This window comes from Astyanax mexicanus, chromosome 8 (genome assembly GCF_023375975.1).
Source record: "Astyanax mexicanus isolate ESR-SI-001 chromosome 8, AstMex3_surface, whole genome shotgun sequence".
In the NCBI taxonomy this organism is placed as follows: Eukaryota; Metazoa; Chordata; class Actinopteri; order Characiformes; family Acestrorhamphidae; genus Astyanax; species Astyanax mexicanus.
This window is the reverse complement of record NC_064415.1, coordinates 30,034,790-30,051,571: the sequence shown is the minus strand read 5'-3', so window position 1 is coordinate 30,051,571 and position 16,782 is coordinate 30,034,790. Positions and strand designations below refer to the sequence as shown.

The following is a 16,782-nucleotide window of genomic DNA, read 5'->3' as shown; positions in this document are numbered from 1 at the left end:
AAAAAAAGATTGTGTCGAGGCGGGGGGGTCATAATAGTCTACCTTAATGAACAACTGTTGGCAACAAGGATTAGTGATAAATACAGGTTTCCTGCCTGACAGCCCACCCCAGCATCTGCTCGCCCGGGTTCATTTCATTCCGCCTCTACAGGGTCTGCTCCCGTGTGTCTGACTGGCTGGTTAGCATTTCAAACCGGACCCTCGGACCGTCCCCCCAACCAGCTAAATTGCTTTGACCGCAGAAGCACCCACCTGTCTGTGAGTCTAAACTCACTTCAGCATTCCACAGGTGAGTCCTCAGCTGACCTGCTGCTGCTGCTGCTGCTGCTCTCTTATTCACTTACTATCAGACCATACTCAGCCCACACTGCTGCTCTGAGCTTAAAGCACTGATTCAAACACTGTAAATCACCATGACACAGTGATGGAGTATGGAATCTGGGAGTGCAGATGTTAACACAATAAGGCCTAAAATGTATAGGATGATTTTATACATGCAACAAATTGTTTAAAACTTGTTCAAGTATATGCGGTACTTAGAAAAAGAAAATTGCCTTAAAATATCATGTATGTACAGAAAAACTGTTAGTTTCACATTTAAAAGTCAAAAATGTCAAAAAATAATGATCTGTTCTGACAGTGACTATAAAAAATAATTTCTAAAATAAAAAAGTATTTTTATGGCACATTATTAAATATTTTTAACCATGTAAACAAACCATATTTAAAACATATATTATTTTCCTTTAAAAAAGAAAAACATGATGAGTTCCCTAATAAAATATATGAATGTATATCTCCAAATGAAATCCATCACTATCAAACATCCAACATTATTTTTGTAGTACATGAGCTTTCATTCATTGTTAGAATGCAGAATATAGAAAATGCAGAGCTTATATTTAATGAACAAAATAAGAACAGACCATGGTGAGTTATGTGTCACAGACAATTTGAAGGCAGTGTAAAATTCCTTGCAGCACTCTGTCCTTCACTTGAACTCATGAAATTCCTAAATGACACATACTGAACATCCTGAGAGAATCTCTACAGGACAGTGTGTGAATCTGTGTTCATTCATCTGACATTATTTACAAAATGTAGATGTGCTAAATTAGTCCTTAAGATAACACTAAACTAGCATATTTAAAAAAATAAGAATAATATTTGCTTCTACAGGTCTGTTTCCACCATTTAATCATTCAAATGTTTAAATTAAATGCTGTATGTCCCGTATAACTAGTTCTGACCTGATTTCTATAATAAAATGTTAAAATACAGGTTATAAAATTGTTTTTTTAACATTAAAATATTTATAGTTATGTGCCAACAATAAAAAAAAAGAATGATCTGCTCACTGATTTTATTTGATGCAATTTGAATTTGGCACCAATTTTCAGAAATGGGTCTGTGCTCTTTCGAATTAAAATGAAATACAATGTTTAGGAAAATAATACATTAAATTTGTGCAAAATAAATAATACCTCAAGTTTACATTCCATAAACTGAATTATCCTCTTTAAAAAGTTTAAAAATGCTCTATTTGGTTTGTTTTTGGCTCTTAAAATATCTTACACATCTTCTAATCTACTGTAAAACATCCCAGTTGCACTTGCAAACTTACCAACAACTTATATAACAAATACAAACAGGTATTAGCTGAAACTAGAACTAGAACTTTTTAATGTACAATAAAGTTTAATCATTATAACATGTTAGTAATTGGTATATTATAGCATCATAAACTTCTTAAACTTTGCACATTTGCCTACACATCTTCATCCTTAATTCTTCATCCCTACAACTGTATTTTCTCCATATTAACACCAACATCAATTTCACGGACCCTATATTAGAACCCCGTGGGACAAAATTGTAAGCCAAAAAAAGTTACCAGATGTTTTATAAAATAATATATATATATATATTGATTTTATCTGGGGAGAGTTCTACATTTTAAGTCCTTAAGAAGGAGAGACTTCTTAAAATATACAACAAAAGTCAGATAAATCTTAAGCAGGGGCCAAAAAGTTTGTCCGTCTGAAGTTCTGAGATAAAATTAATATTCATAGTAGAGCGAGAGCCAGCAGTAGCTTCATTCAGGGCAAGGACCCAGACAAGAGCCCATTGTTCAGCAAGCGGGGAAAAATGGACAAACAGAGAGGAAAATGTCAGCAAGTGCAGAGCAGGACCAACATCTCGATCACCCGGTCACTGTCTCTATGTTCACAGGCAGCAGGACTTGGGAGATTGGAAGAGTCAGGAGCAGAACCTCAGATGGAACCAGTTTGAGGAAAGGAACTTTTGGGAGGAGGATTTCACAGTGGGAATTAAGGAGAGGGAGAAGAATTGTGTTTAGAAGACCTTTTCATTGTTTTTTTGGTCTTGTTCTTTTTTGTCTTTTAGACTTCTTAGTCTTAGAACCTCTTTTCACCAGTTTAAACAATGTTCTACAAAAGTTCTAAGGATCTGTAAGAAGCTGGAGCATATAGAGCACTGGGCAGCAGATTCAGGTATATGATGGATGTGATCCATAACCTGTCAGCGTCACACCGAGGGATTCCTCCTGACATGAACAGTGGAGTAGAGTGGAGTGACGGAGCTCCCCGAGACGGCATTAACTTCCTGACAAGCAGCCAAGCGCACGGGTTACGACCTGCCTGACCCCAGAAACACCCCCTGGCCCCTTCTTCACACACTCCACCGAGCAACAACACATGAGGCAACATCAGAAGAGGGGTCGCAAGAAAGGTGAGGAGAAGTTCAATGTCAAACAGGAGCCCTGCCAAGAACACATCGCCCGCATCATCCGCAAACGTACAAACTCCTAGACTCTGGTTGAACAAGAATTCTATTATGTTACAGCGCAAAACATCGAACGCCAAAGTTTTCACTTGCAAACTTGTAACCCTAACCTCTTCAACTTTGTCCCAACACACGCAGCGTAGCACTCTGAAGGAGGAGTTATCTGGCCCTAAGTCACTAGGCGAGAAAAAAAAATAGAGTAGGGGAAAAAAAAAAGAAGGACAAAAAAAAGGAAACGCCAAACTTACCATCCACCAGGTCCTGGCTGTCATGTCATAACATAGCTGCCATTTGATGGAGCTGTCTGCTGTTTTCCCAGCCATTGCCCTTTCAGTAGCTTTCATCAGGAGCAGCTCAGGAGCAGATAACACACCTAATCAAGCCTTCATCAGACGCCACACTCGCAGCCTCATGTAGGCCAATCCTTATCACACTGCATTATGGGAAAAACGCACACACATACACATGAACACACACACACACACACACACACATACACACAGCCAGCCCCGTGCACGAGCGATGACTCCAGCCTCCGCTGCTGCCTATAATGACAGGATCAGGATCTGGATCCCTCTCTCTCTCTCACACACACACACACACACTCAGGCACACACACACACACATACACACACACACTCCCCTCAGTGACGGCTTTAATTTTTTAAGCAGTGTAGAATGGGAGCATGCTTCTTTTGCGGCGCCCTGAGGAGTGCGGCAAGTGTGTGGCCGGTCGGGGGGCTTTTGTGAGGGGACGCCATATAAACTTTATTTGCATTCTTGTCTATTGTATATTGTTTGACTTGTGGTTAGAACACCCCCCCCCTCCCTCCCTCCCTCCCTCACCCAAATACACACCACCACCACCCCCCCACAAATACACATCACCCCTACGAAAGGCACACAGACATACACACACACACACACTTTAGCCCCCCCTCCGATGACACCACCCCTTGTCAATGAGGGGAGGCCCAAATAGGAATTAATTTCCCCAAACAAAGAGCAGGGAGTTTCATAGACATTAGAGCTAGGCACGGTTCAGATATCACAGACTGCATACGTGGTGGGGAGGGTGGGTATGGGATGGGGGGTGAGGGGGGGTGAGGGTGAAGGTACAGCAACTGAGGCTAAGTGAGAGAGAGAGCGAGAGCAACATAGAACAAAAAAGAGAGAAAGAGAGAGACAGACTCACAGGTATTCCCACACTTCTTGTCACTCTAAGACAAGGTTAATTGTTTTATTATAGATGTTGTTTTCTTGTATGTTTGTTTGTTTGTTCATTTTCTCCACAAGAAAAATGCCCCTCCAGGTTTAATAAGGTATTAAAGCTATTGATAAAAGCAATGCAGAAACTCTAAATAAACGCCCGAACAGCAAAAGGGCCTATGGGGCAGCATCACAGATGGAAAACAGGTGTATCCCACGTTCCAAACATCTTTCAGCTTTCAAAGCAAATGATCTGGTAATGTGTTACCGCTGTATTTTCTCTCATTACCGTCTTGATGTGCTGATGTCTTACACAGCTCCATTCTGCATATGTCATTTAAATATTTAAACATTTAATAAATGAACACACCCAAACAACAGATACATTCTCCACTGTCGTACAATCTGCCTCAACACCTGATTTATTTTTTAAGCCACACTTTGATTCACATCTAAAAATTACCAGTCAGGACAAAATGGGTGGAATAAATATTTTGATTAATTTACAAGTTTTACATGGTGCCCTCGGTCTCAAATTTGTAAAACAAATTAAATAAACAATGCGATTCTCTTTCTGTCTTAAATGTATAATTTCAGCATGCAGTAGGGACATCCCATGTCATGCAAAGTCAAGTTAAAGTTTTTAAAAAATTGTGCTGCTTAATGAAAAAGGAAAAAAAATTTGGAATACACTGAGTGCATTTAGGGATGCCCCAAATAATGGGTAGTCAAAATGATTTAAATTTCTCTAAAAGGCAAGACAAAACCTAATTTAGGCTATTTAACCTATGCAATAGTGAAAAATGCAAAAAGTGCAAAAATTAATGAAAACTTGGGGAAAAAACATGTTTGGTATTAAGCATTTGTTTCATTTTGCTGATTTTGGTTTACCACTTTAAAGAGTGATATCCACAGCACAAGGTGTCTGTGAGCTGATGTATCAAAACCAAGTCGCTGTGCTTTCCTCCAAGCCATGTAAATTGGGAAGACAATGGGAAAAAAAATAGAAATAAAACTTATATAAGTGACTTATTCATATAATGACATGTTAAATAACTGACTTCATTGTTATCATGGGCAGCATATCATTTGTCTACCTGTGTAAAATGACTGAATGTAAGCTCTGGATAAGAATGTTGGCCAAATGTAAAAGTATGAGCTTGTGGCACAGCAGATCATTCGAGTATATTGTATGGAATCAAATTCTGAATTTAGTGACTTCTTAAACTTGTTTCACCCTCTTCACACATCCAAATTCTAATCAACAAAGCTGATATTACACACTTTAGATGTGATGTCAGTAGGGGTGTGACGAGATCTCGCGAGATTAAAACGTGATGATATTTCTCGTAGTGATAGGGGGAGTCCTAATAAGGGGGTTGGGTAATGGGCCATGTAAATTGTGAAGAAAATGGGAAAAAAAATAGAAATAAAACTTATATAAGTGACTTATTCATTTAATGACATGTTAAATCACTGACTTGTTGTGAACATCCCAGATCTTTGCAACATTGCAATTTACATGGCAGAAAAACAAATATTGCAATGTTTTTTTCTCCCAATATCAATACCATATCAGCAATTGTAGTTTTGAGACTACAATTATAGCAATAATTAGTCACAAATAAAAAAAATGGACAGAACCAAAAATAAACTTTTTCAATTAATGATGCCTCCATCTGACATCATAAAACTCTATGAATTGCATGCTCAGAGCAGCTGCCTCCACTTATCTGTGTTTTTTGTAAGTGGAATAGTGGACTGGTATACAGAGAACTCTTAAACTTAAACATGAATCTATCACTTCTGTGCTACTCTTCCATCTCTTCAAATCAGATTTGGAAACATGCTTCACAGAATACTGAACCATTCAGCCTTCCCACCTCACATTGCTGTGCTATGCATCTTGCAACAAAAGCTAAAGGATAATAAACATCAGACAATGCTAGCTAACTCCAAGTGTCTGTTAGCTGATATAACAAAACAGGCAGTAAGCATTCTCCTCCAAGTGTGTTGAGCTGTCAAATGACACTGCTTTAGCAGCAGTTCAAAAATATTCATACATAAGGTACACTGATGATTTTTGGGAAAATTAAAGCATTTTAAGTGTGCCTTATAGTGCAAAAAATATGGTATTTGTTTATTTAGAAGTATTTTATCCTCTTCAATAACACAGATGCTGTGAAGTATCAAAGAGAATTGTCCTGTGATATATCGTGTATCGTGTATAGAAGTATTGTGATATCATCGTTATCATGGGAAACGTGTCACTTTTTTACCTGTGTAAAATGATTGAATGTAAGCTCTGGATAAGAATGTTGGCCAAATGTAAATGTGTTAGCTTGTGGCACAGCAGATCATTCGAGTATATTGTATGGAATCAAATTCTGAATTTAGTGACTTTTTAAACTTGTTTCACACATCTTTACATATCAAAATTCTAATCAACAAAGCTGATATTACACACTTTAGATGTGATGTCAGTAGGGGTGTGACGAGATCTCGTAGCATGAGATCCCGCGAGATTAAAACGTGACGATATTTCTCGTCAAGCTTAAACCTGTTTTGCAGGGAAAACTGTTTAGTGTGGACTTTTTAAGAGTGATCTGGCAACACATTAGCGATAGCAGCGAGTGTGGTGGCTGAGCAGTGAGAGCAGCTCTCAGCAGAAGAGGAAAATTCAGGCATTGTCTGTCTGGCTGCATTTTGGCTCCAGTGGAAACAATAAACGGTAACAGAGTGACCAACAAGACACAAACCATTTGTAAATACTGTAAGTAAATCAAACATGTGACTGTTTCATAGGCAGGTGTACTAATCTCTTAGCTCTGTACTTAATTAAAAAATGTTCTGTCTCTGTTTGCACTTCAAGCATAGTCTTAATATGACTGGTTATGGTTTTGCATAGTTAAATTACAAGAGATTTAGGAGAACAAAACACAAACCATAGGCTTAATATGACTGGTTGTGGTTTGCACTTTATTTTTATTTTTTATTCTTATTTCTATTTCTTATAGAATCAATGTGTGAGATAAACCAGTCTGTTAAGTTTGCGTTATATGATTTTGTCAAATAAAACTCTAGTTTTTAAGCCATTTTTCATTTTTGACGTTTTCTTTAAATTTTTATTTTTAAATCTCGTCTCGTCTCGTTCTCGTGAACCCAGAATCGTGTCTCGTCTCGTGACATTAGTGTCTCGTCACACCCCTAGATGTCAGAGGTTTGTGAAGTAAGACTTGCACTTTACAAAGCCTCTGTTGTAGAGATGCAGTAGAAGCAGCAGCAGCTTCACTAAAGGCAGATTAGGCTCAGCCGGGCTGACTAGCACCTCTTCTCCACTCCACATGCTTTTCTAGGCTTATCCCAGATCTTTATCCAGTTAGAACATCGGATAGGTGGAAAGTGTCGCTTTTGCATCTCCTAAAGCCACCTGACGGCTCTGTCCGTGCAGGGTTTACCTGAGAAAGAGCTTTCTGCTTCAGTGTGAATAGAGGGGGCACTTCCAGCCTTGTCAGAGTACTCTTGATGATATGCTGGAGATGATATATATGACCCAGGCTGTTTTAACTGTATGAAACATCAACAGGATCAATATAAAATGTCAATATTTGACACAAATACATTTTGGATGAGATCACTATGACATGCAACCTCAGTATCTTCTGCTTCATCCATAACCTGATGGCATAATACTTGTAGCAATGTCAATACAAAGAAACACAAACATAAAGAAACATAAACGACCTGGCATAAAAACCTTGGAAACATGTTTAATTATACTTATGAATCATTAATCAGTTTCTGGTGGTTATAATCTATCTACTTGTATCTACTTTTTGCAACAGTGAGGTGTACAGTGTCAACTTTGATTTACTGAACAAAAGCTCATATACACTATATCACCAAAAGTATCTGCTCTCCTTCCTTACATTTGGAGTTCTGAGGCTTGAATGGAGATGCTCAGCCATCGAAACCCATTCCATGAAGCTCTCTACACTCTACTGTTCTAGAGCTAATCTAAAGACCTCATGAAGTTTGGAGGTCTGTAGTGATTGAGGTTGACTCTACAGAAAATTGGTTGCTTTCATTACTAGTTGCTTCCACTTTGTTATAATATCTCTGACAGTTGACTGTGGCATATTTAGTATTGAGGAAATTTTACAACTGGACTGGTTGTTGAACAGGTGGCATTCTATCAAAATACCACAGTGGATTTTACACTAATGTTAGTAAAAGAAGTCTGTAGCATAGAGGCTTGGTTTGTTACACCTGTGGCCATGGAAGTGAATGGAACCGGAGCTCAATGATTTGGATGGGTGACTGAATAATTTTGGCAATATAGTGTTTCCTTAAAGTAGAAGTACTGAACGTACAAGTTGGGTGAACCATGCAATCAAAATTATAATCTTCTAGCTATCATTTGTCTGGCTGTTTTGTTCCATCAGGAAAGCTTAAAAACTGTCCTAATCACCCTTAAATCACCCTACTTAAATATTAAAACATTTCTATTGTCTAATCATCACTCCACACATAATCTCCTAATATCCAGGAAACTATTTTGGCAAGTTTTAACCAATATGTTCTACAATAAACCAACACATACAAACACATGTGCATACACACACACACACACATAGGTACTAAGCACTCCAAGAACATGTAGCGTGCCTATAACAGGGTTAGGTAAAGACGGCTAAAAGTCCAAATCTTTCCAGGAAGCCATTGTATCTCCTGATTCTTTAGAACGGGATTTTGTTAAGTGTTGTTTACAAGTTACATTAGTCACAGTAGCTCTGCACATTTATGCTGAAATAATGAAGGTGTTTCAGCAACAATGGCTTTCTGAATTATTATTCTGAATTATTATACAGCGAACCTAATAAGGACAGAGGTAATTGAGATGCAATATTGGGTATTTGGTGCAGAATTTCGATACTTTTGGGATTTCTAATATTAACACATGGCCACATTATGGACATTTTGGATTTGGTAAAAATGTATCTTAGCATGTTTCACACTGACCAGATTACAATTAACAAGCTTCTGTCCAGTTCTAGTTTAATACTTGACCTTCTTTCTCAGGAAAATTGACAGGGGTCAGTTACATTTGTTGGTTTCCTGGCACAGACCCAACATTTAAGTACAGTTAAAATATTTTCTATTATCCAATAGTTTCCAAGTCATCCGTTCAGTTGATGGTTTTAATCAAAAAATGCCAAAGTCCTCCTTCTTTGTACTAATTTCACTGGCAGCAAAATAGCTCTAAGGAATGATACTCCCACCACCAGGGGCGTCGCCTGGCCTGGGCTTCCAGGGCTTTAGCCCCGAATAATTTTTCAGCAGCCCCGAATCGTTTCGCTCATCTCAGCAGTATTATTAATGCCCTTGCTGGGCAGGATTACACAGCAATTTTTCTAACGGAGCAAACCATGTAAACTGTGATGAGATTGTTTCTGATTGCTGGTTAAAAAGCCTCGTCTCTGAATCAAAACACACAAATCAAGCCCATTGTGTGCTTAATAAATTACAGCTTGTGACAGTCAGTTAGCTTAACTTTAGAATTAGCTAGCTTAGATAGATAGTCAAGGTTTGAGAAAACCTCTAAACTATAATTAACGAAAATCAATTTAGCTATCCAGTTAGATAGAAGCTGGATGTTGTGGATATTTATAATTCGGTACTAGCATTAGTGCCTCAATAAAGAAAGACATTTAGTCCCACAAAATAGGGGAAAAAACACAGAGATTTATATATTTATATATTTTAGCATTTTAATAAATTGAATAAATAAAATAAATTGTATTGCATTACAAGGCAGCACAAGATGTGAAATGTTAGGCCAAATTTAACACATCATTGTACAGCTTTGAAAATTCACACTGTTCAGGTTTCCCAGTAAATATCTACCAGAGACAGATTATATCGGCCAAAAATAATTTGTTTTACAATATACTTATTTTACTTAAAATCTTGAATATATGTACATTATTAGTATCTTGATTTGTTGGACTATTGACATCTGTTATAATTAGGTACTGCAATGCCTGTTCTCTTGCCAATATTGTGTAGCCCTGTTTAAAACAGAGCATTATATATTTTTAACAGTATTTCCATTTATCATTGAAATTGTAAAATAAAAAATATATATTTTGTATTTATTTATTTATTTATTCATTATTTTTGTAAATATGGAAAACATTTTTTTGACATTTTAAGAAACTCTTTAATTAAAAATGTAAGAGTATGTACAAGCCAAGAAAACCTTTTAAATTCTTTATTTTTTATTTTCTGTGAACATATAAGGCTGCATCTGAACATGTACTCCTCGTCCCACTCTTTCTGCACTGCACGTTTGGTTCTCAGACACACTAACAAACAACAGTCTACATTTGCGCTTCTGACATTTAGAGAAGTGCGCGTCAACCTGCCTCCCAAGCCTGCGTGGTGGGACTGGAGGGTGAATGCCAGCTTTGTGCCATGTTTGGGACGCTCTTTGTAACCTATCCAGAGCGTTTTCCCTCGGCCGCGCATTCCCAACCTCCACCTCCTCCCAGAATGTTCCCGCCAGCAGCTGCTTCCCTCCACTTGAATTGTGGGATTGTGCGAGACTGTCCTGCAAGTCGAGGGCGCACTGCGACTGGCATTCAAGGGTCGAGGTGGCATTTCACCAGGCACAAGAGTGGCCAGAAGAATACCTTGAGTGTTGTCCCTCGCTGGACTGTGCTGTTCTATTTTTTTTTTCTGAAACCTTTACCACAATTCTACAGTGATCCTAATGGCATGGCTGTATCTGTAAACAATACAGTCCTTAAAATTAGGTTTTTCAATGGTTATCTAGTAAAGAAAATTTTCTAATATCATATAATATAATATTCTATATCATCCTGTGAAGGAAAAAGGTTTTAATATTAAGATTTGAAGTGAATTTAAGCAGTGTTGTTTTTTTTTAGATCTTGTTTGGAATCAGAATGTAGAAGTTATGTAATGGAACTGGATTTTCATTAACATTTCTTTTCATTTCATGAACATAATAAAAAAAAAAATCTGGAAAATGAAGGAAACCAATCTGAACACTAAAAAGCTTTCTCCAGAGAGGAGCACCTCCTGCTGGTTTATAGGATGTAAAATATATTTTCAAAAACACTTAAAACTGGGTTAAAATTGAAGTTAATAAGTCCATAAGTTAATAAGTTAATAATAATAATAATAAGTTAATAAGTTCCATAAGTCAGTGTAGACTGAGGTCTAATACAGAGAACATCCAGTTAAAAGCAATGGTATTAATAGACAAAATTACTGCACATTTTTTGTTACATTTTAGTTTAGGAATTAATATTAAGAATCTCATTTTGAAGGGAAAAAATATATTATTAGCAACAGAAACATACTAGTGCATCTCAAAAAAAATTAATATCATTAAAAAGTTACTTTATTTCAGCAATTTCACAAAATGTGAAACTTATATTAATTTATATTTCACATTAAGTTTATTTATTTTATTGTTGAGGTTGTTGATTATGGCTTACAGCCAATGAAAACCCCAAAACCAGTGTCTTAGAAAATTAGAATATTATATAAGACCAATTGGTACTTTTGGTAGTGTGGGCTGGAAAATGAAATCCACATCCCATAAATCCCAACTTGCAGGAGTTGAAAAGTAACTTTTCAATGATATTATTTTTATATATATATATTTACTAGCAATATGTGCAATAATATCTGCTTGTTGCCAATAAATGTGAATGCTGCAATCTCTGGCATTTTAAAAAGGAAGGTTTTATGTTCTCCTGGCTACAATTGAGGCCTCCCAGGATGCCCTCTTGATAGCAAAGTAGGATGCAAACAAATTGCACAAAAGGATACTTGACTTATATGTCCTATACCTTCATCCACTTCAGTGTTTAAAAATGAACTGCCATGTCTCAGGAGGATATTAAACCATGGCATCTTACATATGATTTGGATGTATAGTTGGTTCTTTGCCTGGCTAAGGAGTTCTTCAAGGGTTTTTCACACATCTACTGTACTTCTGCTCACGTGTCACGTGTTTTGAACAAACTATTTTTGGTCAGGCCCCCAAGAACAAACGTACACTCATTTTAGCCACATTTGTTTATCTGTAAATTTTCATTCTTGGTTAGACTGACCCACACTCCTCTATTTGTCATCTTCTCATTCCTCCCATTCACTCCTATTCTTTTCACAGGCCTAGAGTTGTGTTGTGTATCACAGTCACCAAGCTCTAATCCACAGCCATACTGACCCACACTTATGTTTTTGTCATTTGTTCAATCCTTGTTCCCCCCATTGAGCAGCTCATCATTTCTAATTATTATTCTTACAATAATGATAATGGTTATTATTCATTGAAATATATAATATTTAATATTATATGTTTATCTCACAAAACAGACGACATATTATAAGCATTAAACTAAAATTAAGACACTGACAACTCATTTTACCCACTTCCACAGTCTGAAGATTTTTTAAGGTATTTAGTGACAAAAGATTCTGCAGTTTTAAAACTTTCTGTGCCAAATTCCAGTCTGACAGTGTGCAATAACTTAAACCACAATTTTTACCACTACAAGGTACATTTAAACCCGTTAATTTTCCCAAAAACCGTGCGTCTTATAATGCACCTTATGTATGAATTCTACCAGTCAAGTTGTAAGGAGCAGTAAAGCCACAAAGGAGTTTAAGTTTAGTTCTCCAGCAGTATTAGCATTAGCCGCAACCATGCCAAGTTTTAGCTATTTTGCTGTTCAGAGGTGACTATTATCGGCCTGTAGCCTGCTGTTAACCCCGGCTAGCACTGTTGAAGCAGCATTAGCATTATCTGCAGTGTAGACCTGTCGGGCGGCATTAGCTGCTAACCACAACTAGCGCTAATATATATATATATATATATATATATATATGATAATAGTGCTGCACCAAGTTATAGTGCAAATCTGGAATTCTAAGCTTACTGTAAATAAACAGAAGTGCTTAACTCACCCAAATACACAGTTTTCAGAAGAGAAATCTGTGTAGATTAACATCCAGCACTCATTTGACTTTTAAAGAAAGTTTTTTTTTTTAAGAATTACAGTTTTTTTTACTTAACTTAGCTTAGCTTTACAGGTCTGCTGAATTAGAAGGGAAACATTGTAACACCCCTGTTTCTCACTATTGTTGCATTATGCGCTTTATAATCCAGTGCGCCTTATGTATGAAAACAGACCAGACGTGCACTGACAGTGCGCCTCATAATCCGGTGTGCCTTATAGTGCAAAAAATAAAAATATATATTTTTTTTGAGAGCACAGTCCATATTACATAACATTACATTCATATATACAATACTGTAGATATGAATGTTATAACCAATGTATATGAATGAATCAACCTATGTGTAGTTAATGAGTACAAAAACAATCAATGAATTGTAATAAATCTTATTTTTCCATGATAAACAGTGAGAAATAGACCTGTAGTATAAGCAATACAGGTCAAGATGAATGCAAATAGTAAAATATCCATAATCAAAAACGAGTAGTAGACACTTTCTATTTTTAGAGATATAAAATGTATTGTATCTGAAGCCAATAAAGACATAAACATATTATAACAATTATTACATCTTGTTATGTCAAATCATCCAACTCTCTCTTATTCTCCTCTGCTAAACAGAGAAAAGGAAGGCTGCCTGGCTTAGTGAGCAAAGAGACACTGATCCACTTAAAACGTCTTTTCCACTAATGTTTCACACAAACATTCACATACATACTGTACTCCTTTTGCCCATCCAGATCAATACATTTCCTCGCTTTGATTGGATTAGGATTATTTTCTCAGACTCGTTTTAATTGGATTCGTACTCTCTTCCAGTCAAGTATTTGTGTGCTTTACATGGAAAAATCAATACGCCAATCAATACGCTGAATGGCCCGGAAGTGCTGAAGTCTCTGGGTGCAGCTGCTATGAAGAACTGGCGCATTGATCCAAGCAGGCCAGACACCTGCTACAAGTCAAAGACCAGGAAAGCACTTTCTGTTTTAGTGTGGCCTTCTGTGGTCATGGACCTTGGCCTTGTCTTCTTTTTTTTTTTTTATAAGATCTAGATCTGGCCTACTGGGGACTGCTGGAGAAAGAACAGCTCAGATTTCAGATTGTTATTTTTGATTGTATTTTTAATATACAACACTAAAAATACACTGGGTCTAAGCTTACACAACAAACAGTTGCACTTACATAATATATGTACCACGGAAGATGGTGTTTTACCAATTTGTCACTGACTTTCTTATTTTTTAATGCCATAAACATACAAACATTAAAAAGGGAATGATTTAATTTATTTACCCCATCTGATATTCAAACTATTCTTGATAATTTTGGCTTGATAAAGACCTCACCTTACTTTTTAATTACTGGTCTGGAAGTGTCATGTACTCAACTCAACAATGTGACAAGCTAATAAACCACATTACAACATCCTACAAAACAAGAGAGCATTTTTTGAAGCAACAATACAATCAAACATATTATTCAAAACAAACGCTATGGATAACATATTGACCGTGACACATATTGAGCAACTGTATTTAGACCTGATACAACATTAGATCAACAAGATGGTAAAGCCAGGGTTGTTCATCTAAGGGAACACTTCATTATCTATCTATCTAGGATTAAATTAGGCCCATCCCATATGGAACAGGCCGTCCGACAAAAATCTGAACGCTTGTCTGCAACTAATTGCCTACAAACAATATCTGAAGATTTGCTGTTAATCCCGGTCTAGCGCGTTTGGCATTGTGAGGAACCCGAGTCATCTTCAACACCACCAATCATACTGCTAATAGATGCGTAAAATGGATATCATCCTACATACCACTCCTACAGGCACTGCTCTTACTCCAGCAATCTTTTGTTTAGCCAGATGTCCAGTCCTAATGGAATAACAGGTGGCCATTTGTTTAATTAGGCCAGTGTACGCCAGACTTAAGGAGCAAAAATACATTTGGCAAATATTTATTTATATATTTTACATCTAATTGAACCAAACAGATTTGTCCAACACATACAGTAGGTGCCGGTAAGATATTCATTGTGACATATTTATTGCTCTAATGCATGTACACTGTGTGCAAATCGTGAGCAGACACCGAGTGACACGCATGTTTCCATCTCAGTTAAATTGTTTAATTACAAAATCCATGATCCATGATCTTCTGGAGATCCTAATTTGCACACAAATGACCACCTGTCACTCCACGGAAAAAGAAGACATCTGCTTTGGGACAATAGGAGGAGAACAATGGGGGTTAATTGACTCCAGTCATAACATAAGTGTGTGTATGTTCCGGGGGAACATGGTTAAGGCATTCAGAGAGCACCGCACAAATCAGCCATGAATCTCCACAGAATGAGTGGAATTCAAACACAAACCTGCCATGACCCGCAGCGTATCTGAGGCATACTGTAACAAATCCCCATTTCACATCAATGACGGGAAGTCAGCTCTGTATGACAGACAGTCTTGGAAGCCATTAACATGGAATGGCACATTATGATCTATAGTCTGACAATGTGAACTGCTCATCATTTAGAATCAAGAACAAGGCTTCATTAATTCTTTCCAAATGTTCTGAAAACGGGTCTTGAATAGCTACACACTGTTAAAAAAACTATATATGTAATAAAGGTGTGGTTCAAAGGGTTCTTTAAGGAACCAAATGAAAAAGCATTTTCGGAAAAGAGCTGAGTGAGAAAAAGCTTTAAATTCTTTAAATTCTTAAAATGTATTTTTTAATTCTTAAAAATAATCACATTATCTTCTTTTAATCTTTAAAAGTTTTTTTACACTCACTTCTCTTATGCAAAATGTTTTTACCTAGAATCAAAAAAGGTTCTTCTATGGGGTTTAGGCCTGTCACAATAATTACATTTTTGCACAATATATACAAAAGGACTTAATAGTTTTTGCTAAACTCAAATTCTCACACTGTGTTTACTTAAGATGAATAAGTGAGTGTATCAATTAGTATTAGTATTTACTTTATTTATTTAGTATATTTAAGCATTTTCCATTTTTCCAATATTCTTAATAATTACAATTATAAAGTTCATAGTTCACTAAAAGGGCCAATTTGCATATTTATGTGATTATAAAATATAAGTCAACAATTTATTATTATGAATTGACAATAATACAGTTTATCCCAATTATTTATGGGATAATCACCAAAACAGACCTAACAGCATTACATAAGTCTATGACGATAATTATGTTATCAACATATCACACAATATAATAAAACCTACATAATTTTTATTTGACCTTAACATTGTCCATTGATTTTACCCAATAATGTCATTACGATTAAGCTTTATTTTATTTATGTTTAATTATTTAAAATATTATTTTTATTTTTTAAAAATTAAAAATCAATTGCTTAATTGCTTACAAGCGCATTTATGATATTATTAAAGGTCATAAATTGACAATAATATTGTTATTATTATTATTTACCTCTATTATTTCTATTCAACCAAAAAAGGTATTGTGTATTTAAAGAATCTTTTTTAAGTTTAAGTGTTTAGACAGAAGGTTTACTGCAAAATGAATATAGTGGGAATTTGCAACTGTAAAAAAGCACCCTGTCCAGTGGTATAACCATGATGATTAAACTTTCTAAATGAAGATAATGCAGCTGAAATGCATAATTTGAGAAATACCCCTGTTCACGTTCACTGTTATAATCTATAGTGATTGAA

The 16,782-nt window shown here is 36.2% G+C and overlaps 1 protein-coding gene across 2 annotated transcripts in view; it reads right to left on the bottom strand.

Annotated features, from left to right (window-relative positions):
- Window positions 1-3,268, bottom strand: part of LOC103039837 (nuclear factor 1 B-type) — a 112,339-nt gene extending 109,071 nt beyond the window's left edge. The window contains exon 1 of one of the 2 annotated variants that reach the window (XM_049481897.1): window positions 3,054-3,268. In XM_049481897.1, coding sequence (XP_049337854.1) covers window positions 3,054-3,149 — 96 coding nt within the window. In that variant the 5' untranslated portion in view covers window positions 3,150-3,268. The remainder of the gene's footprint in view (window positions 1-3,053) is intronic. The other variant, XM_049481901.1, reaches the window with a different exon arrangement.
- Between the last annotated feature and the right edge of the window lie 13,514 nt (window positions 3,269-16,782).